The sequence below is a fragment of the Scatophagus argus genome, chromosome 3 (genome assembly GCF_020382885.2).
Source record: "Scatophagus argus isolate fScaArg1 chromosome 3, fScaArg1.pri, whole genome shotgun sequence".
NCBI lineage: Eukaryota > Metazoa > Chordata > Actinopteri > Scatophagidae > Scatophagus > Scatophagus argus.
The window spans coordinates 9,347,581-9,370,350 of NC_058495.1; the positions used below are offsets into that span (position 1 = coordinate 9,347,581).

Here is a 22,770-nt window from a genome sequence, read left to right on the forward strand (position 1 = left end):
TAGTGTACTTCTATTATTTTTCTGATTACAAAATTATTACACAATATTTGGTTATTATCAAAATGATGTAAAGTACCTTAATGATGTACCTTTAAATTCTTACAGATCAGACATATGTATTATGAATGGGACATAGTTAATAGTCTTTCAGTCTTTCCCACCCTGCCCCATCCTCTCCTCCAGGTTTGTCACTGATTACTAGTTTGTGTGGCTTGAGACATTTGTGTCACTTGCACATTTTGTTGCATTATTAGTCCCCTGTTTATTCAATGGTAAACAGTAAAAAGTCAGGAAAGAGTGCCATCTTGTGGTGAATTACTATTTTTTACAGGTCTGACATTTCATCCTGATTCTCTTGCTTGTTATTTCATATTTTGCGAAGGTACCATACCTCTGTTGGAATAAATATGATTTTTAACTTTCTGTTGTTCCTGTTTACATGAATCTTTTCACAGAGGAAGTAGCTGAAACTGCTCACAACAATAGTGGAAGTATGTGTTTAACAGACATGGCATTGCTATTCATTTAAATAACAATTATTATTATGTTATAGACAACTTATTTTTTTCTCCAGCATCATCTCAGTGTGTTGAATCATACAATAAATTGTGTAATGTAACTAAAAACCCAAATGTACTGAAGTATCTTAAAAATAACAACTTTTTTTGTAATTTTGAGGTCATTGTTTGTCAATTTTTGATGTGGAATTGATTGTTTTTTTTCTCAAATTTTTCTTATTCTGTGATTTCTCGTTCTTCTGATTTTTTCTCAGTAAATTCATATCCACTTTTTTTTACATACGTTACAGTTACATGATGACTCAGTCCGGCTCCTCCCACGAGTCCCATGTGACCTGGTGTCAGGGTGAGGTTCTTGGTGCACTTGTTTCCAAGGGTTCAACTGCTACCGGGAGGCCAAGGGTGAACGGAAGGAGAGGTGCATTTTGTTTCTGAAGCCATGGACTACCAACAGAAACTGGCTGAAAAGCTCACCATCCTCAATGAGAGAGGGAATGGGGTGCTAATACGCATGAACTACATTAAGAAGGTGAGGGAGAGTAGGGAAGTTTATAGAGGCAAGTGGTCTGTGTTACGCGAAATAAGGAACTTGACTTTCGTATGCTTGATAATGCTCTTATGATTTGTACGCTGTATTTTCTCATTACACAGACAACTACAATACAAAGATACATGTGGAAGTATATATATCAGTGTATAGTTACTGAAACATATTTAAAATTGTTATTGAATCCTATTTTGAATTGCATGCTATGACTTCTATTTTTAAATTCAATAGAGCTGCTGGGAATGAGAGCTTCATTGTTCAAATAACAATCTACATTTGTATCTTGAAGAATAATGATTTTATAAAGCCATATATGTTGAAGTACTTCATCTGTAATGCATCAAAATACTATAGATTCTCACAAGGATGCAAACCACCAATAATGACCCAATAATTTTCCTCAAAGTCGAGAAACTCTCCAGTATCTGCAACTCAAACTGCAATAATGAAATGATGTGAACTAACTAACAAAAGCAGTCTGTACGTATACTGCTTAGAAGAATAAGCAGCACAGTCTTCCATCTGCAACTGAGCTTATTTCTCCAAAGAGGAAGTGTGAACAGGAAGTCAGACTGAGCTGACAGTCACCTCAAACTTCAGTTATTCTGAGCTGAATTGTGTGAAACCCATACAGCACAACAGGAGCAAACAGACCAGCAAAAAATATAATGAAGAAATCAGAGAGCATGATTAAATATTACAAGGCGATTCCTGAGAGAGTATAACGGGTTTATTTTCACAAGCCAGCCACTTCTAGACGTGACACACAGGAAATGACACACTCCTCATGAGAAAACATGTCTTATGTACTGCCCCCCCTTCTCCCATGTATACATGCACATGAATGCATTTAACAGGAGGGAAGCGAAAGAGTAGTCTCATTTTAGTTAATCCCAGGGAGGATCTGCTGAGCGTGCATGCATTTTTTTAATTTCACAGTCAGACTTGACACTTGGGAGCTGCTACACAGTGTTCAGCTGTCAGTTTCTGAACTGCTCCACCGGAGCAGTTTTGATGTTAACTATCCTGCCCAAGGTCACCTTGAGAGTGGTTGCTGAGGGAGGTGGGGAGATGCATTATTACTTACAGCCCACAGTTTTCTCAGCTGGTCTGAGGATTTAGTTTCTTCTAACATGCATTGGCTGGAAAATAATTACAAGGTACAAGAGAACCTGCTCAGCATGATGAAACAACACAAAAAATTGTGTTAAAAATCAAGGATTTGCCTGCTGAAAACATCAAGTAAGATGTGACAAAAGCCTGGTGCAAACTGGTCCCACCATTTTTTTCATTTCCTCTCTTAAAGACCTGTGCAGACCCGAAGACGAGGCCATCCCTCCTGACAGATAAAGCCATGGAGCCTGCCATCAAGTACATTAACAAGAAATTCCCCAACATTGACTTCAGAGGAAACATCGTAAGTATATATCGGCATCCACTGCAGAAGCTTTGGTTTTTCACCTTTCTTCCTACACAAGAACATGCTCAGACTTATTTTTCCATTTCATTTTGTTGTAATCATGAAATCATTATTTGGGATGTTGACAAAAAAAGCTTTGTTTTTTTCTCAATGAAAAACTAATTACTGTGTGAACTACTGAAAACAGTGTTGACAGTTACTATTTTTTTGGTTATTACAACCAAAAACTAAAATCTTCTGATCTCAAGAAAGCAAATGTTGAAAACAGTGCATGATATTTGCTACACGATATGTACAGCATGCATCTGTTATTGTGCCCATACTTTGTTAATTGTTTAATTAAATACTCAGTGGAGATAATGAACTTACCCTCAGAAAGACTTCAAGAAATAGTTTAAGTACATCACTGTACCTGACCATTAATGAAATGTTCTCTTTGTTGTTTCTTGCAGCAAAATCTGACCAGCATCCAGAGACATAAATCTGAAGTGTTGGCAGGCACAGCAAGCTACTACGACTCTTTCCTGGATGTTATCGAGTTCAGGGTGATTCTCTTGCCCTCTGTCTCTTTCTTTTCATGTTTTTAATTTCAGATTAGCTTTGCTGACGTAAAAAGGGAAGAAATATAACATTCTGTCTAGTTAAAGAAGTGAAAAACAATGAAAATGAAGCATAAATATGAATTATTCTTCAAATGAAAACACAGACTTGATAATAGAGGACAGCTTTTGTTTTCTCTCTCTCTCTTTTCATCTGTACACTTCTTATTTTAGATATTTTGGTTTTACAGAATACATTTACATATAGAGTGGTTTATTCTGGTATAGGAAAATAATTGATTCATTCCAAATATCGAGGACAGTTAGCTCACTGGGATTTGGTTCAGGGGGTTACAGCTCCCCTCACATTTTCATATTTCTGTGATGGAGGTCACTGCCCGGCCAGTGCAACACGGGTATTTGTTAGATTGAGAGCAACTCAATCATAATGTTACACAAAATGAAATCTGTAATGACTGTTAAGGCTACACTTGAATTGATGACAATGAAAATATGTTAAGAAATCACATTAGAGTCTTAACACGTTTTGAATGTTGCTGTGTTGTTGTGCAAATCCCTCTTTGTTCTTCATTCAGGACCACGTGTATGAGCTGCTGAACACCATAGATGCCTGTCAGTGCTTCTTTGATATTGTAAGTATTTACTGTGGGGATCGTAGTTGTTTTAAGTCAGGATAACTTATCGCACACAAAATCTGCTGATAATCTGACAAGCTCCCCCTAATTTCTCTTATTTTTATTCATTCTGCTCCAGCTATTGCTATGCTGTTTACTCCCTTCTGTTACATACTGCAGGTTGTATTTCCTCTCCTCACTGCCCTCAGCCTGTTCCTGTTACGTTTATCAGGTTTATTATTATCATAATTAAAATGGCACCTCTTGTTCCTCCTGTATATTTCAGTGATTTGTGCCTCCTGGGATTTGATTTGCACAGTTTATGTGGACATTTTGAGCATCTCGCACTGCTTGGATGTATTCAGGGAACATCTTTCAACACAGGATACCTTTGACATTCTTAAAGGATCTATGATTTGATTTGTGGCACATCATATTCAAGAGATATCTCTCTATCCTAATGTATCTATGCCTCTTGGAAAACTCATTCAGTTACAGTGGGTTCCAGTGGAGATGGGTTTTCAGACTGAGAAAAAGTAACCAAAGATTGTTCAAACCACTCCATCCTTATACCTGTTATGTTTGCCAAAACACAGATAAATATAATCCCTCCATGCATGTTTAGACACTTCTCTCTGTCAGTGGGTATCTGAGGGAAATGGTAACTGATAACACTGAAATTTTGATTTCAGACAGTCAACTTTGACTTCACCAGAAACTACCTGGATCTGATCATCACCTACACATCTATATTCCTAATGCTCTCTCGCATCGATGACAAAAAGGCTCTGGTGGGCATGTTCAACTGTGCCCATGAAATGACCAACGGCAGCAGGTAACACATGAAAGGGTTGTATCTGCTAAGTGCAGCTTTCTAGTTAAGACAAACACTCCATTCAATTGCTTTAATTGATTCCATTCCACGTCCATCAATTAGACTATTTTTCCGATCCTAATAATTAATTTGAATTTTTATTGCCACAGACATCAACAGCCCACCGCTAACCTTTTCTGACTGCCAAGTGGTAATCTGACATTTTGAGTCCACCCACTTTGCATGATATTTATTTATATACTCGAAAAAAAAAAAAAAAAAAAGCAGGATGCTTATCTCAATTTGAGACGTGTGCAGGGAGCACAAACACATGCATTTTAATATCACATTTGACTTGCAACACACACAGCTAGCCCCTTGAGTGGGAAACAGGCTCAGTTTTTCATTATTTCCCCAGCTGTAAAATAAAAAAGAAGAATGTATTTATGAAATTAAAGACTTTTATTCATCATTAAAATCCCTGTGTGTACTGCTAGACTGGCACAGTATTGACAGTGCTGTATTATTACAATGTCCTCCTTCTTTCGCTTCTTTTTGTCTCTGCAATGATTAATTGCACGCTGTAATGACTCCTGCAGTGACCCCTCCTACCCGCGGCTCGGCCAGATGTTTGTGGAGTACGAGCATCCTTGGAAGAAGCTCACGGAGGAGTTTGGCCCTCACACAAGGGTAGGCTCTGCGTGTTCGTTTAGCTACAGTACAAATAAATAGTTCATGATTTTCTTTAATTAAGAGATGGATGCTGGCGCAAAGTAAACTAAGTGATCAGTTAAATTCACTTTATCCAATATTAATGCAGCACCACATTCATATTTTGTTTATGTCCACATATTTAAACACAGAGCATAACTACTAAACCATACACACTTCTGTTTTGTCCCGTTACACCATTACACCTAAAGGTCTAAGTGTTCTGTGGCCACCTAAACAACAGCCTACACCCATATTTTTATTGTTGTTATTGACTTGTGGATTTAACAGCCTCCACTGTTTAGAAAGGCTTTCCACACCATTTTATAATCGGACTTCAGGGACTTTCTCCCTTTCAGCTGGTAAACCATTATTGTCTGAAATATTACTGTGTGTTGTAGAAATAAGACTTCCCATAACTGCATCAAATGGGCTTATTTCAAGGCATGAAAACGACCACAGAACACAAAAAGATACAGAAAGTGTATGGATGTACAGTTACCAAAGATTACAGCTGTATTATCACGGTGCTGTACCCATAAGTAACGCAACAAAAACAAATCATGCTATGCTTCTTTTCACACTGGCAATTACACCAGTTGTGTATGGTGGATCAGAAAATATGCCCATGTGCAAAAAAAAAAAAAAAAAAAAAAAAAAAAAAAAAGAAGCCTCCAATGTGTTTTTACTGTAATTTTATATAAACTGTTGCCAGTTCTCTTCAACTCTTTCTTTTGGCCCCTGTGTCTTCCTGTCCAGCCTCCTCATTTACAGTTTTTCTTTCCTCCTCTGCCTATCTCCTAGTCTGTGACAGCAGCGTTGCTGTCTCTTAAGATGGTCTACCCACGCAGGAACCTGCCAGCCGAGCAGTGGCGGAGCGCCCAGCTCCTCAGCTTGCTCAGTGCTCCAGCTGCCATGTTGGACCCAGCTTGCTGCAACACTGTGAGTCTGCCCTGCCATCACATCTACTGTATTTATCTCTGACACAGGGATCGAGAGAGAAGACGGGCGAGAGTGTCTAAAATATGATTTTTCCAGTGATGTCAAGCACAGAGATGAGAGAAGGTGTTGCAGCCAAAAGATGTAATGGCAGTATATGTAATGTCTTGAAAGTCTTGAGACACTGAGACAGTCCATTAGTGGGACTGTGTCCCTTTTTTCCTACCTTTCCATTATAGAGCTGTCATTTAGAAAATTATTTATACTTCTGTGTTTTGACCTCTGTGTTTCTCCATAAACTTTTATTTCCACCCATCTCCCTTTCCTGCACAGTTTGTGCCCTTAGTCATCCTCTCTGCTGTCTTCAGACACGACCATTATGGCCTCTCTGATGTAATGTTATGATCCCTGTTGCCTGTGGCTTCCTCATAAAAGAAACACTAGCCCAGCCAAGAGAGGGACCTCTAAGCAACATGCTTTTTTATGAAAAGATACAAAATATATGACAGGAAATAACAGCCTCCCATTTGACATCAAAAGAATACTAATCTCTGCTCTCTGAAACTACACTATGTTACAATATTAGCATTAGCATTTTTTTAATCACAGAAAGGCTAATCAATATTTCCAGAGAGGAATAAATCTGCAGCTGATTTATATTTTGTAGAACCAACCAACCAGCAATTAAGATACTGATGGCATATACTTTAACTGACAGTATGCTCTTACTTCTTCAATTTATGTGTAAGGCTGTAGCAAATGTGTCTGCATTGGCAGTTAATAAGTTTTTTTTGTTCACCACAGATGGGATGTGAATATCTCTCAATGGAAGTGATGGAGCGCTGGATCATCAGTAAGTGTCTGTGGCATTTGTCCTGCTGTAGCTTAAGGACTTTTCAGACACACAGACATGCTGCACAAGTATGAAAAAGTATGAAAAAAAAGAGTTACACAACAACAACATACAGTGGCTATGGAAGGAATCCACCCCCCTAGATGTTATGCTATTTTATTGCTATTGTAAATGGAATCAAAGTCAATATAATTTGGTCTTATTTGGCAAAAACTGAGCAAAAATTTATATTTTCACTTTAACATTAAAGTGAAAACAGATTTTCTGCAAAGCGATGTCAGTTAATTAAAATGTACAATGTAAAACAAGTGATTGGACCTTCTAGACTCTAGTGCCTTTATACTCCAATCACTTTGGACATTTTCACTACACTCAGGTAATGTCCATTTCCCTAATTGTGAAACTACTAGCACCAATTGGCTGGACATCTGCTGAACCAGGTGAGTCACTTTAAAGAGGAAAAGAGGATGAATACTTATGCAATCACTTATTTTACACTATATACTTTTAATTGATTGACATTATTCTACAGACATCTGTTTTCACTTTGACATTAAAGAGTTCTTTTATTTTTAATTGTAAATCATTTTTAAAGAAGTAAGATTAAATTGACTATGACTCCATTTATAAAAGCAGTAACAAGGAAAAACATCCAAGGGGATGAATACTTTTTATGGGCACTGTAAATAGGTTATTATTAATTTTGAAATAAGCTACCATCATAGGCTCCGCCAGTTAACAATGTGTATAAATGACCACTGGCATGACCGGAGCACTGTGGTTTCTGACTCAGGGTCTACACTGAATGGCAGTTAATATTACAATCCAAAACATTTCCAACTGTTCATTATGCTTTTTGTCCATTTAAAGTCTTGAAAACTTTAAAATGTGTGACGTAAGGAAGCATTGCAATCAAAATCTCAGACCACTTATTGGCAAAAAACAAAATGCAAAAAATATATAATGACTGTGTAAACACATCAGAATCAGAATCAGAATCAGAATCAGAATTCCTTTATTTATCCCTGAAGGGAAATACTTATTCTTACAGACATTGCACATGCAGTATTCCCGACCAAGAAAGGTGAAAAGTGAAGAGTATAAAAATAGGATTAAAATAAAAATAGGATAATCAAAAACTAAAACCTCAAAGTACAGGTATTTACAATGTGTTCAGTTTTTTTAAGAAAATTTAAAAATACAGGTATGTACATGTGTAAAAAACAATATATACATTGTATATATAAAGTGAGTGTGTCTGTCACAGTGCTGAGTTTAGCAGTTTGATGGCGACAGGCAGGAATGATTTCCTGTATCGCTCTGTGGTGCATCGTGGCAGTAAGAGTCTTTTGCTGAACGAGGTCCTGTAGCTGATCACAAGCTCCTGTAGCTGATCACATGCAGCAGTGAGGTGCCAACACCACAGACTGTGTGATAAATGTTGCTGACTGTGCCCCTTGTAGTCGGCTTCCTATTGTGCCACACCAGTCTGAATACAAACCAGGCCTCTCAGGAGCTGTGGAAGATAGCTCTGCGAAGCGGCATCTACCTCACCCTCACCAGAGATGAGGTACTCAACATACACAAGGTGTCCGAGGACCTCTTCGACAACATCAAAGGGTATGTAGACGACAGTGAACTCTCCCCACACTATAACAAATGGTCCTGGCTGGTGAAATTAAAAAGTGCTATTTTTGACATCATATAAAGCCCAAACTAGATATTACATTACAACATTTACTGATTACAGTGTAAGACTTCATATTTTTTCACAAGAGCTTCACAATATGAAAACTGATTCATGTAACTGCCTTTTTTTTTTTTTTTTTTTTTGTTAATACAGTTTTTATTGTATTTGTTTATATCAGATACAGCAAGCGTGTTGCTGACATCAAAGAATGCCGTGAGCATGCTTTGGTCAACAGGTGAGACTGGCAGGAAAATAAACAAAGTTTTTACCACTTTTCTGTCATAAATATAAATTTATGTGCATTTACTTGGAAATGGAAAAACCAAATGTCAGTTTTCTGTGTTATAACCAGTGGAGCTATGCACAGAGAGAGGAGGCAGTTTCTGAGAGGAGCGATGAGGGAATTATTTAAAGTTCTGGAGGATGAACCTGGACTTCTGGGACCAAAGGTAGAAGCGAACTATTGAACACAACAGCTTACTACGAGTTACATATCCAAAATTAAATTCTGGTCACATGATCCACACAAAATCAAAGTGTCTTTGATCCAGCTCTGGGGAATATTTGGGCAGGAGGAGGAAATTCCTTTGAATGACCCTTTCTTTCATAATGATCCTGACTTTTAGTAAAACTTAACTGAAACTCCTTCCTAACATTCCTCTTTCTTCTTTCTTCTGTGTGTCAATCAAATCCCAAAGGCCCTGTTTGTCTTCATGGCTCTATCATTTTCCCGTGACGAGGTCCTGTGGCTTGTCAGGCACTCTGAGAATATGCCAAAAATAAAGACACCCGAGGACTACATTGACAAGTAGGTCATAGGTGCAGAGGACGTAAACCCCTGTGTCATTTTAGTGTGCAAAAATCTGGCAGCTAACAAGTCCAATCCACCCCTCAGAGCAGCTCCACTGTGCAGCAGCTATATACACTGAGGTCATGTATTTACCCCAAAGTGTGCGGGGTGATAGAAAGTTTTCATTTTTTGTTTTTCCAGTCAGATGGCAGAGCTGCTGTTCTACATGGAGAAGTTAAGGGGTCTGATGACAAAGTACAACCATGTAGTTCAGCGCTACCATGTCCAGTATCTGGCACAGTTTGATGCTTTGGTTCTCAATGACACCATGCAGGTACCTGTAGATAACATGAACGTGTGTGTGTGCGTGTGTGCTTAAATTGCTGAGATTCACTGTATACTATAAAATGCAACACAAAATCCTGTGCGTTTTTCTTTCATTAACTACGTTGCATAACTTTTTTTTTTTCTCCATTTTCACCATAAATTTAGAAATCTTTTTCTCCTCTGCAGAACATGTATGTATGTCCAGAAGAGGAGTCAGTTCTGATGAGTTCATTTGTCTCCACCCTGTCCGCTTTGTCCATCAAACAAGGTTATCACAACACAACAATCTAGATCTTATATATATCTTATCTTATTATTTTCACCCATTATTTTTCCCTATTTAAAATTCAATATAAGAAATATGATTTGAATAATTATTTGAGTTTACTCTGCAGTGGAAAACAAAGAGGAGTTTGACTTCAGAGCACTCAGATTGGACTGGCTAAGATTGCAGGTAGGTAGGTTTATATTGCCCAGTATTCGCTTAGCATTATAAAACTCTCTGAGTACCGCTTTAAGGTTTTATTTGGCTTCTGTTTTAGGCCTACACAAGTGTGAACAAGGCTCCTCTTCCATTAAAAGACTACAATGACTTAGCAAAGGTGATGAACATGATTCAGTTTCACACCAGGATGGTGGACAGTGTGGAAGGACTTCTGCAGGAGACATCTGAGGTGTCCATACTTTGGTCAGTCTTCTCTTCTCTTCTCTTCTCTTCTCTTCTCTTCTCTTCTCTTCTCTTCTCTTCTCTTCTCTTCTCTGCTGAATACTCGATTTTTGCTTCCCAGTTTCTACCCGCGTGTCTTTGAGAAAATGTTTGGCCAGAGCAGCGAGGAGATGACCATGAAGCGTTACCTTATGGCTTTCCCGTCTGCCTGTTCTCACTTCAACCTCTGTGGAGACCCTCTCTGCCCAGAAGAGGTCAGTATTCAGTCATTTGCTGACCAAGCTATTAATCATCAGGAGAAGTGAGTACACTGGTTACAACCTACCAAGACACGTCACCAGCAGCATGCCATTTCCTTCATTCATGACAACTTTGTAACTGTATGTCTGAGATAATGAAAACATCACAGGCAAGTTATACCTGCTGAAACTGATAGCTTACAACAGTTCTTGTACAGTGAACCATGAACTAATTGTAAATGGGGACATTATGGGTGAAAATATGGCTTCTACATTTGTGTGTGTGATTGTGTGTTAAGAGATGCATTTTTCTATGCTGTTGTCCATTCTCAAGTGTGTCCTCTGTCATTGTGCATATGTGCATGCTCACGCAAACTGGGATTATTTGTGTGTGTAGATAGAGGCCATGGAGAAGAAGTGTCTGCGCCTGTGTGTGACCTTCCTGGAGCAGATTGCCAAGATGACCAGCAGTGTTGTGTTAGAGATATGTGCTGAGCAGTGCAACCTCAGCGAGCAGGTGAAGTCTGAGTCTAGTACAGGTTTTTAAGAAAAGCTAATTATGTAGCAGAGATTGATTCTGCCAAACGCTATATCCAAATCTGATCATAGTCACAACTCAGCTTGGCATCAGTAGATATAGCTGGAAGCAGAGAACAGGAAATGAGAATTTCAGTAAAAAATAAAGAACAGGTCTAAAACTCTGGAGATGATCAATGCAGTGTTGTTTGTCTAATCCCTTGAGGAAAATCTGGAGAGAATGATTACTTTTTGAGTGCTTCCAATGTGAATCCAAAATCCCATGTTTGTCTTTGAGTATGTTATCCAGTACCTTCAGGACTGAATTCCTTCTCGCTCTTTCTGGCTGTCTCTCTTTCTCCCTTCTTCTCTCCTTTGTTGCCTCCATCTCTTTCGGCCTGATAACCCCTTAGTTGCAGCCCAAACACAGTGCAGAGACCATCAGCGCAGCTCGCCACAGAAAGCAAAAGAAGCCAGTGCCAAAGAAAGGAGAAGTCCCGAAAGAGAAACCAGGCGCTGAAAGCCTGAGAAAAGACCGGACTGTCACCACCAAGTCAGCTTTCCTTTCTGTTTCCCTGATTATTACCATCATTTTCTCTACTTATCTCACTCTTCCTGATCCTTCAGTAATTATACTAACCTGGCAGAAGTTTGGGAATGTCAGTGTAATTAATACATCAATGATATCTGGAGACGAGCAGCATTATCAACAGCAGTTGTTCATGTTAAAGAACTTGCAGTTACATACACAACAGTGTATGACCGACTTGCAAAGCTGAGAATTAGGCCAATGCGGTTCATGTTGGTGGAAGTCTTTTACTATCTGCTCATCCCATGACATATTTCTTAAGTTATTAGGAAGATAGGATTAAAATTATCTTCCCTACAAGGCATTATTTGCTCTGAACTTTCTGACCGTAGAAACTGAATCAGTCAGAATTGAATGGTCAAAAATCAGGCTATTAAAAATAAGAAACAAACGCCTCAGCTTATTTAAAAACACTTTTGCTGGCACCATATTTCATGTTGGTGTTTTCATTGTTTTGATCATATTCTGTTCATAGTGACAGTTAGAGTGCTCGCTAATTAAGTCTTAAGACTTAAGACTCTCTCTCTCTGCCTGATCTCAGTTTTCCTCCCTGCTGCCTCAGTTTGGCAACATTTTACAGTTCTCCTACATGTTTATTACCTTATTTGTCTGAGCAAAGCACATCCACCCTACAGTCATTGTGAAAATATTTGTCCTAAGGTCCTGAAGACTTGCATCCTCCCTTCTCTCTCTTTCTCCCTCTTCTCCTAGTGTGGACAAGATGCACCTGATGCTGACAGAACTCTGCTCCTGCTACAGCCTCCACAATGACTTTGTTGTCTTTGATCACATAGTCGTCCCAACAGAGTTTCTTCTTTCTCATCTGGAGACACGCCTCTCTGAGTATGCAGCATGGGGATGGGGACATTAGTATACTTGTCTTATAAATTACGTGATGTTATATGTATGTACGTGCAATATTCTCTTGTGTCTGTGCTCCATAGAATCTATCTCAAGAGCACCAGCAATGTGTTTTGTGTGTGTGTGTGTGTGTGTGTGTGTGTGTGTGTGTGTGTCTGTCAATTCAGCGGCTTCACAATTACTGTCAGAAATATGCTAACTATTGACGTGAGTGCCTACGCTCATTGTGAAAGGAATATTTTGTCCATGTAATATTGTTTCCCCTGCCAGTGTGTAAAAGTGCTGTACAATTGTGCATTAGTGCACAAACATAATAGTATATTTTACCCTTTTAAACGCTGGACTTTTTGTTCAAACTCATTGCTTGTATGATCATGTACATATTGTCCAGTAAGCTGACCTCCATGCTGAACAGAAGCTGTAGAAATGATTCTGACCAGGATGTGAAAGAGCACTTGGTAACAACTTAAAAGCGTTACACGCTGCATTTACTCTGAGTCTTTGCTCATTCACAGCTTTGCTAAGTCCTCCTGACAATTAGGAAAACATTTGGAGCTTGTCTCTTGTCAAGTGTCACTGTAATGAACCCTGACTTCTACTGTCTGATCCATCTGTGTCAGGCTATGCTCCACCCTCTAAAAACCTGAGAAGACATCCATCATGTTACTCCCTTGCTCTGTGTCATTTCAGGGCTAACAGTTATTTAGATTAGGGATTGGTACCAGGGCAACCTAATGTTTCTGTGTATATGCTCTGCTTAGTCTCCTCATCCTAGCTGATGATTATCTCCCCTGTCACCCTAAAATTAGGGCCCTTTGAGTCGCAGCACACTCACAATTATTGGTCCTTCCAAATTGTAAATACCATCTAGTCATGGAGAGAAAGCAAGGTAGTACAGGGCCCTCACAAAAAAATAAATAAAATTGCAGTGAAGCCCGGGAGCAGTGAATGTGCTGACCTAATAAGAGTATAGTATTGTGCCGCCATGGCTCGTTGAACCAGTTTTAAGGTCCCATCTGTGGGCTCTCGGTCCACTCTGGCCTGATGATAACTGACGTTGGTTAAACATGTTTCTCCAGGGTCATCGTGAGAATGGCCAATTACAACCAGACCACCCAGGAGATAGCCCGTCCCTCGGACCTCCTGGCAGGGATAAGAGCCTATACAGCCAGCCTGCACAGCCTCTCAGGCTACATCAATGTGGACATCACTCGGCTGGTGAAAAACGTCCTGCTGCAGCAAACACAGCCGGTGGACTCACGTGGAGGGCAAACCATTACGACTTTCTACACAAACTGGTGTGTGTAACATACTGATGTGTATCCACTGTATGCTGCATGGAAATATCCAAATATTGCTTCATTTACGCACAGGAAATGTCATGTATGTACATAGCACAGCAAGTAGCACACAAACACATCCTCTTTTGCTTTCTGTCTTCGTCTCTCATTTCTTTGCCTGTTTTTTCTGCATCTCAGGTTCCTGGAGAGTCTCTTGCGTCAGGCAAGCAACTCCCTCATTGTTCACTGTCCTACGATGTACTGCTTTGTCAACCAGACTACTGAAAATGAACCAAGTTTCAGAGCAGAGGAGTATTCAGATGTATCAGGTCAGGCCCAGAGCTTAATTACAGTCATTTAATCCATAGCATGAATCCATATGTCTATAGGAACCTTCATGTACATCCCTTCTTGCATCTGAATGAATGCTCATGGCTGTAACAACAAAGGTGCCATTTTTGCACATTTTTATTATCACTTCAGCTCACCCAGGACATACAGGAAATGGGGAACAACTAATACAAAGCTTTCAATGCATGTTGCATCATAGGATCGGGAAATTCTCACGACAGTCCTCAGTGACATGCAGATCTTACCTATTGCAGCAACTCCACCTTTTGGGAGAGGTTCATTATGATCTTGTCCAAGTTGTGCACTCAGGGGTAGAGCAGTGATTTTGAAAGCGTGGGAGTTCTAGCAGTGAGAGAAAAGAGCTGCATGCCTAATGTGATTACCTGTCCTAAACAAACAGAGCACAGCAGTTACAGTGATGAGTTTATGTTGGATTTTTTTTTTTGTAAAAAAATATGGTATAAGTCCAACCAAAATAACTTTAATCTGTGATTGATTGATGGTTGCAATAACAGCCCATGTCACAATAACTCTACTTGCGGGACTATTTGGCTTGACAAAGAAATATGATCATTGAATACATGTATCTAAGCTCTTGCAAAGTACACTGAGAATGTTTGCATTCAAAGTGCAAAAATCCATTAATTAGAATAAATTATCACTTTTTACAGATGCATGGCCTTAACAAAATCATAGCGTTTCCCTGAATGACCCTTTCATGTGTAAAACACATTGTCTAACACATGAACCACGAAGTTTCCCAGTATTTTTAGTTTGTAATGATCACAGTCCTGCTATTTCCAAAAGGCACAGTCTGCAATTCTTGTTCACTCCTTTGACACCACATGCAGAGGGAGAAAAATTTGCTCAAGAGGATGTGGAGCTTGTTATTGTGTGGGTGTGTGGTGTTTTCTTTCACACTGCCTGTCATGCAGTGTATTCTGACACTGCCTGGCTAATGTAAAGTTCAGTATTGCTTATCATCTCCCCCACTCTTCAGTCCCTGTCTCATAACTATTCCAGCATTGCCCGACTCTCCACCACATATCCTCCCTTCCTGACCACATGCTACCATGTAGGAGCACCTCCTTGTGACTTCAGGCAATGTTCACTCTGCAACACATCCATGCTCATGGACACACCAGCATTCATAAGGCATACACACATACACACACACACACACGCGGTTCCTTGGAGACCTCTGCTTTTCAATAGACGCCCCCTCACAACGTCATCAACGTGGTCTATATTTACTCTGCAGTGAGGTATCTGCCTGCCTCACAGTGACTCACTCATCCATCCATTAACCACCTCCAGTTTTAACCACACACTTCCTTATCCATCCATATTCAGGAGGTGATATTGCGTCCTTCCTTATTTTTGTCACTGGTAGAGTGTCAAGCTTTGTGTTTGATTCATGTAAAAACACCACGCTGGAAACAATACATCTTCACCTGAGCCTGGTTCCTGTCAGGCTAACGTGTTTGTTTAAAATTAACACCAGTTTAAGCTTCTCTTGAGCCCTCATCTCCTTCCAATATCATGTTCTAAACAGAGTTAATGGCCCTGGCAGAGCTAATTGGTCCATATGGCCTGAAGTTTCTAAGTGAGAACCTGATGTGGCACATCACCTCTCAAGTCAGCGAGCTGAAGGTACAGTATGATGCAAAGGATGTAGATCAGTGACCTGCTGAATTATCTGGCTTACTTTGATGAAAAGTGAGAATTAGCTGCTGAGTATTGCTTGTTGCTTGGAGACTTCACTTCCTTACAAATGTGCAGTAACATCAACAAATGTATTGAGAAAAAAAAAAGTCATAACACCTTCATTTTATGCCCTTTTATGCCCCCAAACCACAGTTATATAATCCACCTAATTGTCCTTCCATAAATATACAATGGACACTCTAATAGCTACTCTAATGCATATGAAAATGTATGAAAATTGTTTTCATTATTTGTAATCTGTATCTGCTAATATAAATTAAATTAACATTGGTTTGTCTGCTATATACATGTAAATATATGATTTTAAGGTAACTTGAGCACAACAAATTACCGTATGAGATGAATTATGGTAGAGTCAGAAGCTGAGATAATTGCCACGAAGTTAGTTAGTTTAAGGTTCCAAGTTTTTCATTTACAGATGACACAGCAAGAGAAAAATTGGTTATTAAGGTTAGTTTTAGTAAAGGCTAACCCTGACTTTCTAAACAGCTAGATTTTATGTTAGTTCTCTTGTGTTAGATGTATAATTACTTTTTCTCTGTGACAGACACTGCACAGTGGGCTAAGTGTGGCAGTGGCTTTAAAAACGTAGGTCTATAGTCAAATCTGTTAACCCAGTTACCAAGTAAAATTGCAAAGTGTTTTCTTCAAGCTACATTTGAGTGTAGAAGATAAATTAGAATGAATTTACACAATCCCTTATTTTGTAGGCAAGTGTGTGCATATTGAAGAATTTTTATACTTCAGAGTTCTCCTTTGCTTTGTCAAACTCGTGTATCTCTTTTAAAACAGTTCATCCTCACATACTAGAAACCAGTGCAGTGCTGTCAGGCACTTTTGACACTTCTGACTGAAGTGAGGAGTTGCAGCTTTGCAGCTCTGAATGTACTGAGAGGCAGATCTAGCACAGCTATAACCTCTCTTCATATAACTCCCACCTGAGGGCGGCTTAATCACTGATTTCTCTTTGTTTTTTTCTGCCAGAAACTAGTGATTGAGAATATGGACATTTTGGTACAGATGAAGAACAACTTTGACAATCCTGAGGCAATGGCAAATCTCAAAAAGAGGCTGACAGGTGAGAAGTGGATGTGGGAAGAAGAGGTAAATAAAGGAAATAATTGGATAAAAGGAGTAGAAGAAGGCAGACAGGAGGAGATCAGGTAGTGTGGAGTACAGTTGTGGGAAGAAAGAATGTAGATGACAGTGCAAAGGGAACAATAACAAGAAACAAAGAGGCAGTAGGCCTATTACATATCATTTCACTGACTGACATACACACTTTTAGTTTACCAGCAGACCAATGGAAACCTTTTCTTTGTATGTTACTTATTTAATGCTAAGTAATTATCTGATTAAATCTAATTCATCAAACGCATATCTGAACACAAATAAAGAATGATTTGCTAATCTCGAATGAATCTATCCTGGATGTAATATACCCCTCTCTAAGTTTTGATCAAAGAGGTGAGATGCGGTCAAGATGATCTGATTCTGAAGAGGGAAGTCCCTTCAGCACTCACAGGAACATAGCCATGTGCAAAACAAGCACATTAAGAAAAACAAAGGAGGGAACAGGAACTTCTAATTGCTTTTATATCAAGTCTCTTGAAATCCTTTTCAGTCAAGAGCAAAAGTCTGTTGCATTTACATATAGGGCATTTTCTTCTTACATTTGTCTTTGTTTTAAATCATTAGCAACACTTAGAGTGCCTATAGGGAACACTAGATAAATAAATCAATGGATGCATCTGTGCATCTTACCTACAAAGCATACAAAGCTCATAAATATCAGATGATGTGTGTATATATTATAGATAATACCTGGCCAAGATTATTTTCTGTGGAAACCTATTGTATCAGAAAGTAATTGAAGTGCAAATAACCAGGTGAGACACTTCAGAATGACAACCTTATTTGCCCACTAATGAAAAACTAGTCACTCATTCACCCAAACTGTTGTACAAGGGGACACTGATTTACTGCTCTACAGCAGAGAGCCGCTGATCTGTTTCATGTGCACTTTTAGGTGGAGAGAATGTGTTGAAGAGGATGACCATCATTGGAGTGATCCTGTCCTTCAAATCAATGGCACAGGATTGTCTGAAAGACGTAACGTGCAGCAAAATATTCTGAAAATATAAAAATCTGTGTGTCTAATATGCTGATGAAATGCTTTCTAATATGGTGTAAGTACATCAGAAAAGACAGATCAGATCAGATCAGATCAGAATTCCTTTATTTATCCCTGGAGGGAAATTCTTGAATGTTATACTTTAAGAATTAAGAAAGTTAAAATAAAGAGTGAAGGCTTGTTCTTGACCTCAGTCTCAATATTTTAAACAACAGAACCTCAGTCAAATAATTCAGGGCAAAGAGATTTACAAACTTAAATAAGAAAAGATAAAGCGTTATGGGTCCATACACCGATAATCTCTCATTATATCAAACGGTCCTTGACTGTTTGACTTGTAAAGGCCCTTCCTCAGCAATATTGTGTCATATAATCCAGATCCTGCTAAAGCACTGCCCGTACCTGATGGGTCCCCTTGAGTGCCTGAGAGACTGCGTTTGCCCTGAAGATGACATCAAGGTAAACCACAGCTTTTATAACACTTTATGACAGCTACACTGTAAAACAAGGCCTCCATATGTTGTGATCCAACAGACGAGATGAAGGGCAATAATCATGCCTTCACTGTGCATGAATCATCCCATCACAGCTTATCAACAGTATATTAACAATTTATTTTCATAGAGCTTGTTGTGGGAGAATTTAGGTTGAAGACATATTGTTCTATTTACATTCCTCCAAATGTATTTACATTTAAGACTTTGGGGAATTGACTGCAGAACATACAGTGACACAGTGTGTGACATAATGTTATTTATTTAGACAGTGTGCAACATCTGAGTGAGAGAGTTGCAGAGAAACACATTTCTATATTCTCTAGTACCAAATTAAATTCCTTATCTCCCACTGGAGCAATCTGTGTGCCTCATGAACCCCCCGCCTCCCTTACTTACGTCTGGCCTCTGAGTGAGGCATGACAGCCGTGCCACAGTCAGGGCCAGGATAACCCCAAAGACGTCAGCAGCTCGCTAATGTCTCTGTGAGAGAGACTCTGATGACTGCTCCAGCTCCACTCTCTAAACCACATCAGTGGAAACATTCTGGCCAGACAGACCAACCATGCATGAAACCAGAAATAGGCCAAGATCAAAACCTGTATGTCAAGACATGGACACCCACAACTGATTTAGTGTCACTCCTTCGAGAATACGCAGTATGTCACTTTTGTGGCTGCTATATAAAATGCAAAACACAAATCAGCATCCTACTGGTTGTGTTTTTCTGCAGTTTATCAGCTTGGCACAATACAGTGCAACAAAATTATGAAAATTTAAATGGTCCATTAAATTTAAATTGCACTTCATGTTGGCATAATGCAACTCTTTGCTGCAGGAACCCCCCATTTCACAGGTACTTCTTTTAATGCTTTATCATCTTCCAGGTGACTCTAAGCGTTTTTGAGCTGGCTTCTGCTGCAGGATTGAAATGTGGTATTGATCCAGCCCTTGTCACAGCTGTCAGGAGCATGCAAACAGGTAACACTATTAGTAACTATTAGTGCAAATTTTGTTGACAGTGTGATCTAATGGCTTAGTTTGCAGGGAAAGAGAGTGTTCTTTCATCTCTTGATCTCTTTTTAGATAATACTTCGATTGATGAGGAGTACAAGATGTCCTGTTTGTTGCTGGTCTACATCGCCGTGTCCCTGCCTACATTGGCCCTGGACCCTAACTCTTTCTACAGCCGAGAGCATGGAGGTGCATATTCATTCTTTCATTGCCAGCTGCTACAAACTGCTTGACAGTAATTATTCTCCAGAGAGCCCTCAACCAAATAGTAATCACTACCTCTTCCAGCTATTATTTACCAGCTGCTGATAGTGTCTAAAAAGATACTCCACCCTGAAACACAAGGCTTATTAGCATCTTTGTGTATCATATTTTCCAGTCTGACTGACGTGGTCTGAAGCAAAGTATGTTGGTTAATGAGAAACACGTTTCTATTGAGGGACTTTGTTTACAGATAACTTCAGCTGACGTGCATTGATACAGTTACTCTTGGCATGCGGCCCTGCTGACCCTAAGTGCTTGGCTCTGAGCCTGGACTGCAACATTAGGAGCAGCAAATAGCCGAGATCTCTATCAAAGGACAGGGTGGCATTTGTCTCAGATTATTTTGTTTGTCTCTATTTTCCATTGGCATGTTTGAAATAGATTTAACCTTTGCGTGGTTACGGATCATGAGCTAAATTTTTCTAATTGTCAGGCCACAAAAACATCCTCTTCGTGCCTAATGTTATAAGATATGCTATTCTGTTATTTCTATTTGAATTTTGTGCTTTTATTTTCTCAGGCCACAACAACAACATCCACTGTTTAGCTACAGCTATTAACCAACTGGCTGCTGCCATGTTCACCGTTCAGAACAAGAACATCGAGCAGCACCTGAAAGAGTTTCTCCTGGTGAGTGGCAAACATTTTACCATGTTTTTTACTATATAAATTGAATTCTTTCAAAAAGGTACATTGTGAATTTCATATCTTATCTTACCTTATCTAATGCACTGGTGCTATATATAAAGATAGACGACAACCTTTTTGCCCCCTGGGAGTTGGATCCGGTACGTGTCATAAGTTAAAGTTAACACCTACAGTTCAAATAAATTGATGGTTTCTGTCATTTTAGGTTGTTCTTATTACACTGATGTAAGTGCAAGTGTTAATAACTAACACCTAATTACTTTGGTTTTCATTAGTTATTTGATGCTATACAATGGGAATGAAACGATTGACAGTCGAGTGCTGCTCTCGATTGAGTCGGGTGGGTGTATGGGCAAGAACTTCTGCAGCTCCACCACCGCATGACTACTACACAATGACATTACCAGCATAAGATGGCAGCACTCATGTCCAGGATAGTTTGGCTCCACTTTTGTACAGTGGAGGAAGTGGAGACTCGTCCATTTTATCTATGTCATTGGTAGAAAATAGGAGTCATAAGATGAACATTGGTAGAATATAAGAAATCTATTTCTATATTCTGTTTTAATGTTCAGAGTTTTTCTCTAATCTTTGCTGTTAGTGTGAATTGTCCAATAGTTTTGCCTCTTCTTGCCTTAGAAGGAAAAATCATTCTGCACTTGACTGTTCTAAAATAGACAGTATTTTGTGTTATGGAGCAAGTGGAAAGGCTGAGGAGCATTGATTTTATGAGTAGTTTCACAGAAGACACAGATGATTGTGGCATGATGCAAGCGATCTTCCAAAAGCCATAAATGACTGGCGTATGGCAAGGGATAAATAGTTTCTTGGGCACACCACTCTGACAATATTTCACTTAAAGAGCTTTCTCAAGACTCTGCTGACCTTCGTCCCAGTTGAGGTCAAGTCCACCAGTGTAAAAATGTTCCAGTTGTTTGATCTGCCTCTTTTTAACTTTGTGTCATTCCACAGCTGGCCTCCTCCGCTCTGCTTCAGTTGGGACAAAGTGTAGAAAGAATAGAGGGCAAAAACCGAGAATCCATCTACCTGCTCCTGCACATGGTAGGCTTTCCAATATAAATTATGCAATAATGCACTGGCTTTAGAATTTGGCTAGAAAAAATTCTTGCCCTTGATTAATTGAGGTTTTACTCTTTACTACAAGTCATCATGAATGTTGTGTCTTCTGTAATGGTTTATTCCTTATCTACCACTAAATTACTAATAAGTTAACAATAAAGCCGCTGAAGATAAACCCTTTATTTTTTTAATGGGATTTATTAACAGATCTAAAAAGTATAGACAATAACCACAGTTTTTATAACTATCAACACCAATTCACTCAGATTGTGGAGGAATCTCCGTTCTTGAGCCAAGACATGCTGGAGAGCTGTTTCCCATATGTTCTGCTCCGAAACTCCTACAGAGAGGTGTACAGGTCCTTCATCGTCACTCTGGGCTGAAGACTTTGATAAACACTTTTAATATCACCTTTATGTAAACAAGAGACTTTTTTCATGTATGTGTTTTGTTTTCAGTACCATTCAGTTTCTTGTTCATGCAGTCTGCACATTCACACCAGGATAACCCTGCTCTTGATATTTTTCATCCTTGTTCCTGTTACTAATGCTTCCTGTGAGTCAGCTCTTATTGTACCGACATTACTTTTTACAGCAGACTTGTTTTTATAGTGTGCATCTGCTAGCATTACAGTGTAAATTTATTACTGCTGTAGTATTAATATCAGCTTAAATAATTCAAAATGCTAATCAGGTATTCCTTTTACATTCTACATGTCAGCGCCAGACACCATGACATTTTAAATGTGTTTTGCTTTATTAAGATTTGTAATAGATTATTGTATTAACAGTTTGTCAGAAACATTTTTCATGAATAAAGTTGATAATAATATGCTATTTGTTTATGTTTTGGTCTATATTCATCAAGTTTCCCTTGTTTATTTCCAGTCTGTCCTCCACCATCGATGTCCTCCCATCACTCCTCCCTGGATGAGTCTTGCCCTCTTCATTTTTCATGTACAATTTAAATGATGCACTCCAGTTTTGTAGAACTGAAAGTGCTCGTTGCTAATTTTAGACTGTCCTTTCGTGATTTTAGTTTGCAACAAGCACTGTCCTTTTCCTTTTTCCCTTCTCCTCTGTCTCCTCCCTTCGACTAAATCCATTTGGGTGCCACACTGGA

General features: G+C 39.1%; 1 protein-coding gene across 2 annotated transcripts; it reads left to right on the top strand.

Moving 5' to 3' along the window:
* The first annotated feature begins 862 nt into the window (after positions 1-862).
* Positions 863-22,482, top strand: nckap1l (NCK associated protein 1 like). Of its 2 annotated transcripts, XM_046383279.1 has the most exons (31): positions 863-1,047; positions 2,372-2,482; positions 2,938-3,030; positions 3,621-3,677; positions 4,352-4,494; positions 5,073-5,163; positions 5,989-6,126; positions 6,928-6,976; positions 8,440-8,596; positions 8,845-8,901; positions 9,019-9,115; positions 9,365-9,474; positions 9,658-9,790; positions 9,970-10,051; positions 10,179-10,237; positions 10,326-10,471; positions 10,572-10,704; positions 11,087-11,206; positions 11,619-11,758; positions 12,506-12,637; positions 13,735-13,953; positions 14,134-14,264; positions 15,842-15,939; positions 16,999-17,092; positions 18,044-18,126; positions 18,527-18,607; positions 19,530-19,623; positions 19,729-19,845; positions 20,441-20,550; positions 21,541-21,630; positions 21,915-22,482. In XM_046383279.1, the coding sequence occupies exons 1-31, from the start codon at positions 958-960 to the stop codon at positions 22,029-22,031; spliced, it is 3,372 nt and encodes a 1,123-aa protein (XP_046239235.1). In that variant the 5' UTR covers positions 863-957; the 3' UTR covers positions 22,032-22,482. The 2 variants fall into 2 exon arrangements, 1 of the variants encoding a protein (XP_046239235.1); XR_006842956.1 differs by lacking the exons at positions 19,729-19,845; positions 20,441-20,550; positions 21,541-21,630; positions 21,915-22,482 and having other exon boundaries at positions 18,044-18,225; positions 18,282-18,607; positions 19,530-19,597.
* Positions 22,483-22,770: the final 288 nt, after the last annotated feature.

Coding starts and splice junctions, on each gene's coding strand:
- nckap1l (XM_046383279.1), top strand. CDS start 958: ATGGACTACCAACAGAAACTGGCTGAAAAGCTCACCATCCTCAATGAG. Junction 17,093..18,043: donor TCTCAAAAAGAGGCTGACAG/GTGAGAAGTGGA, acceptor GTGCACTTTTAG/GTGGAGAGAATGTGTTGAAG. Junction 19,846..20,440: donor CTACAGCCGAGAGCATGGAG/GTGCATATTCAT, acceptor TTATTTTCTCAG/GCCACAACAACAACATCCAC.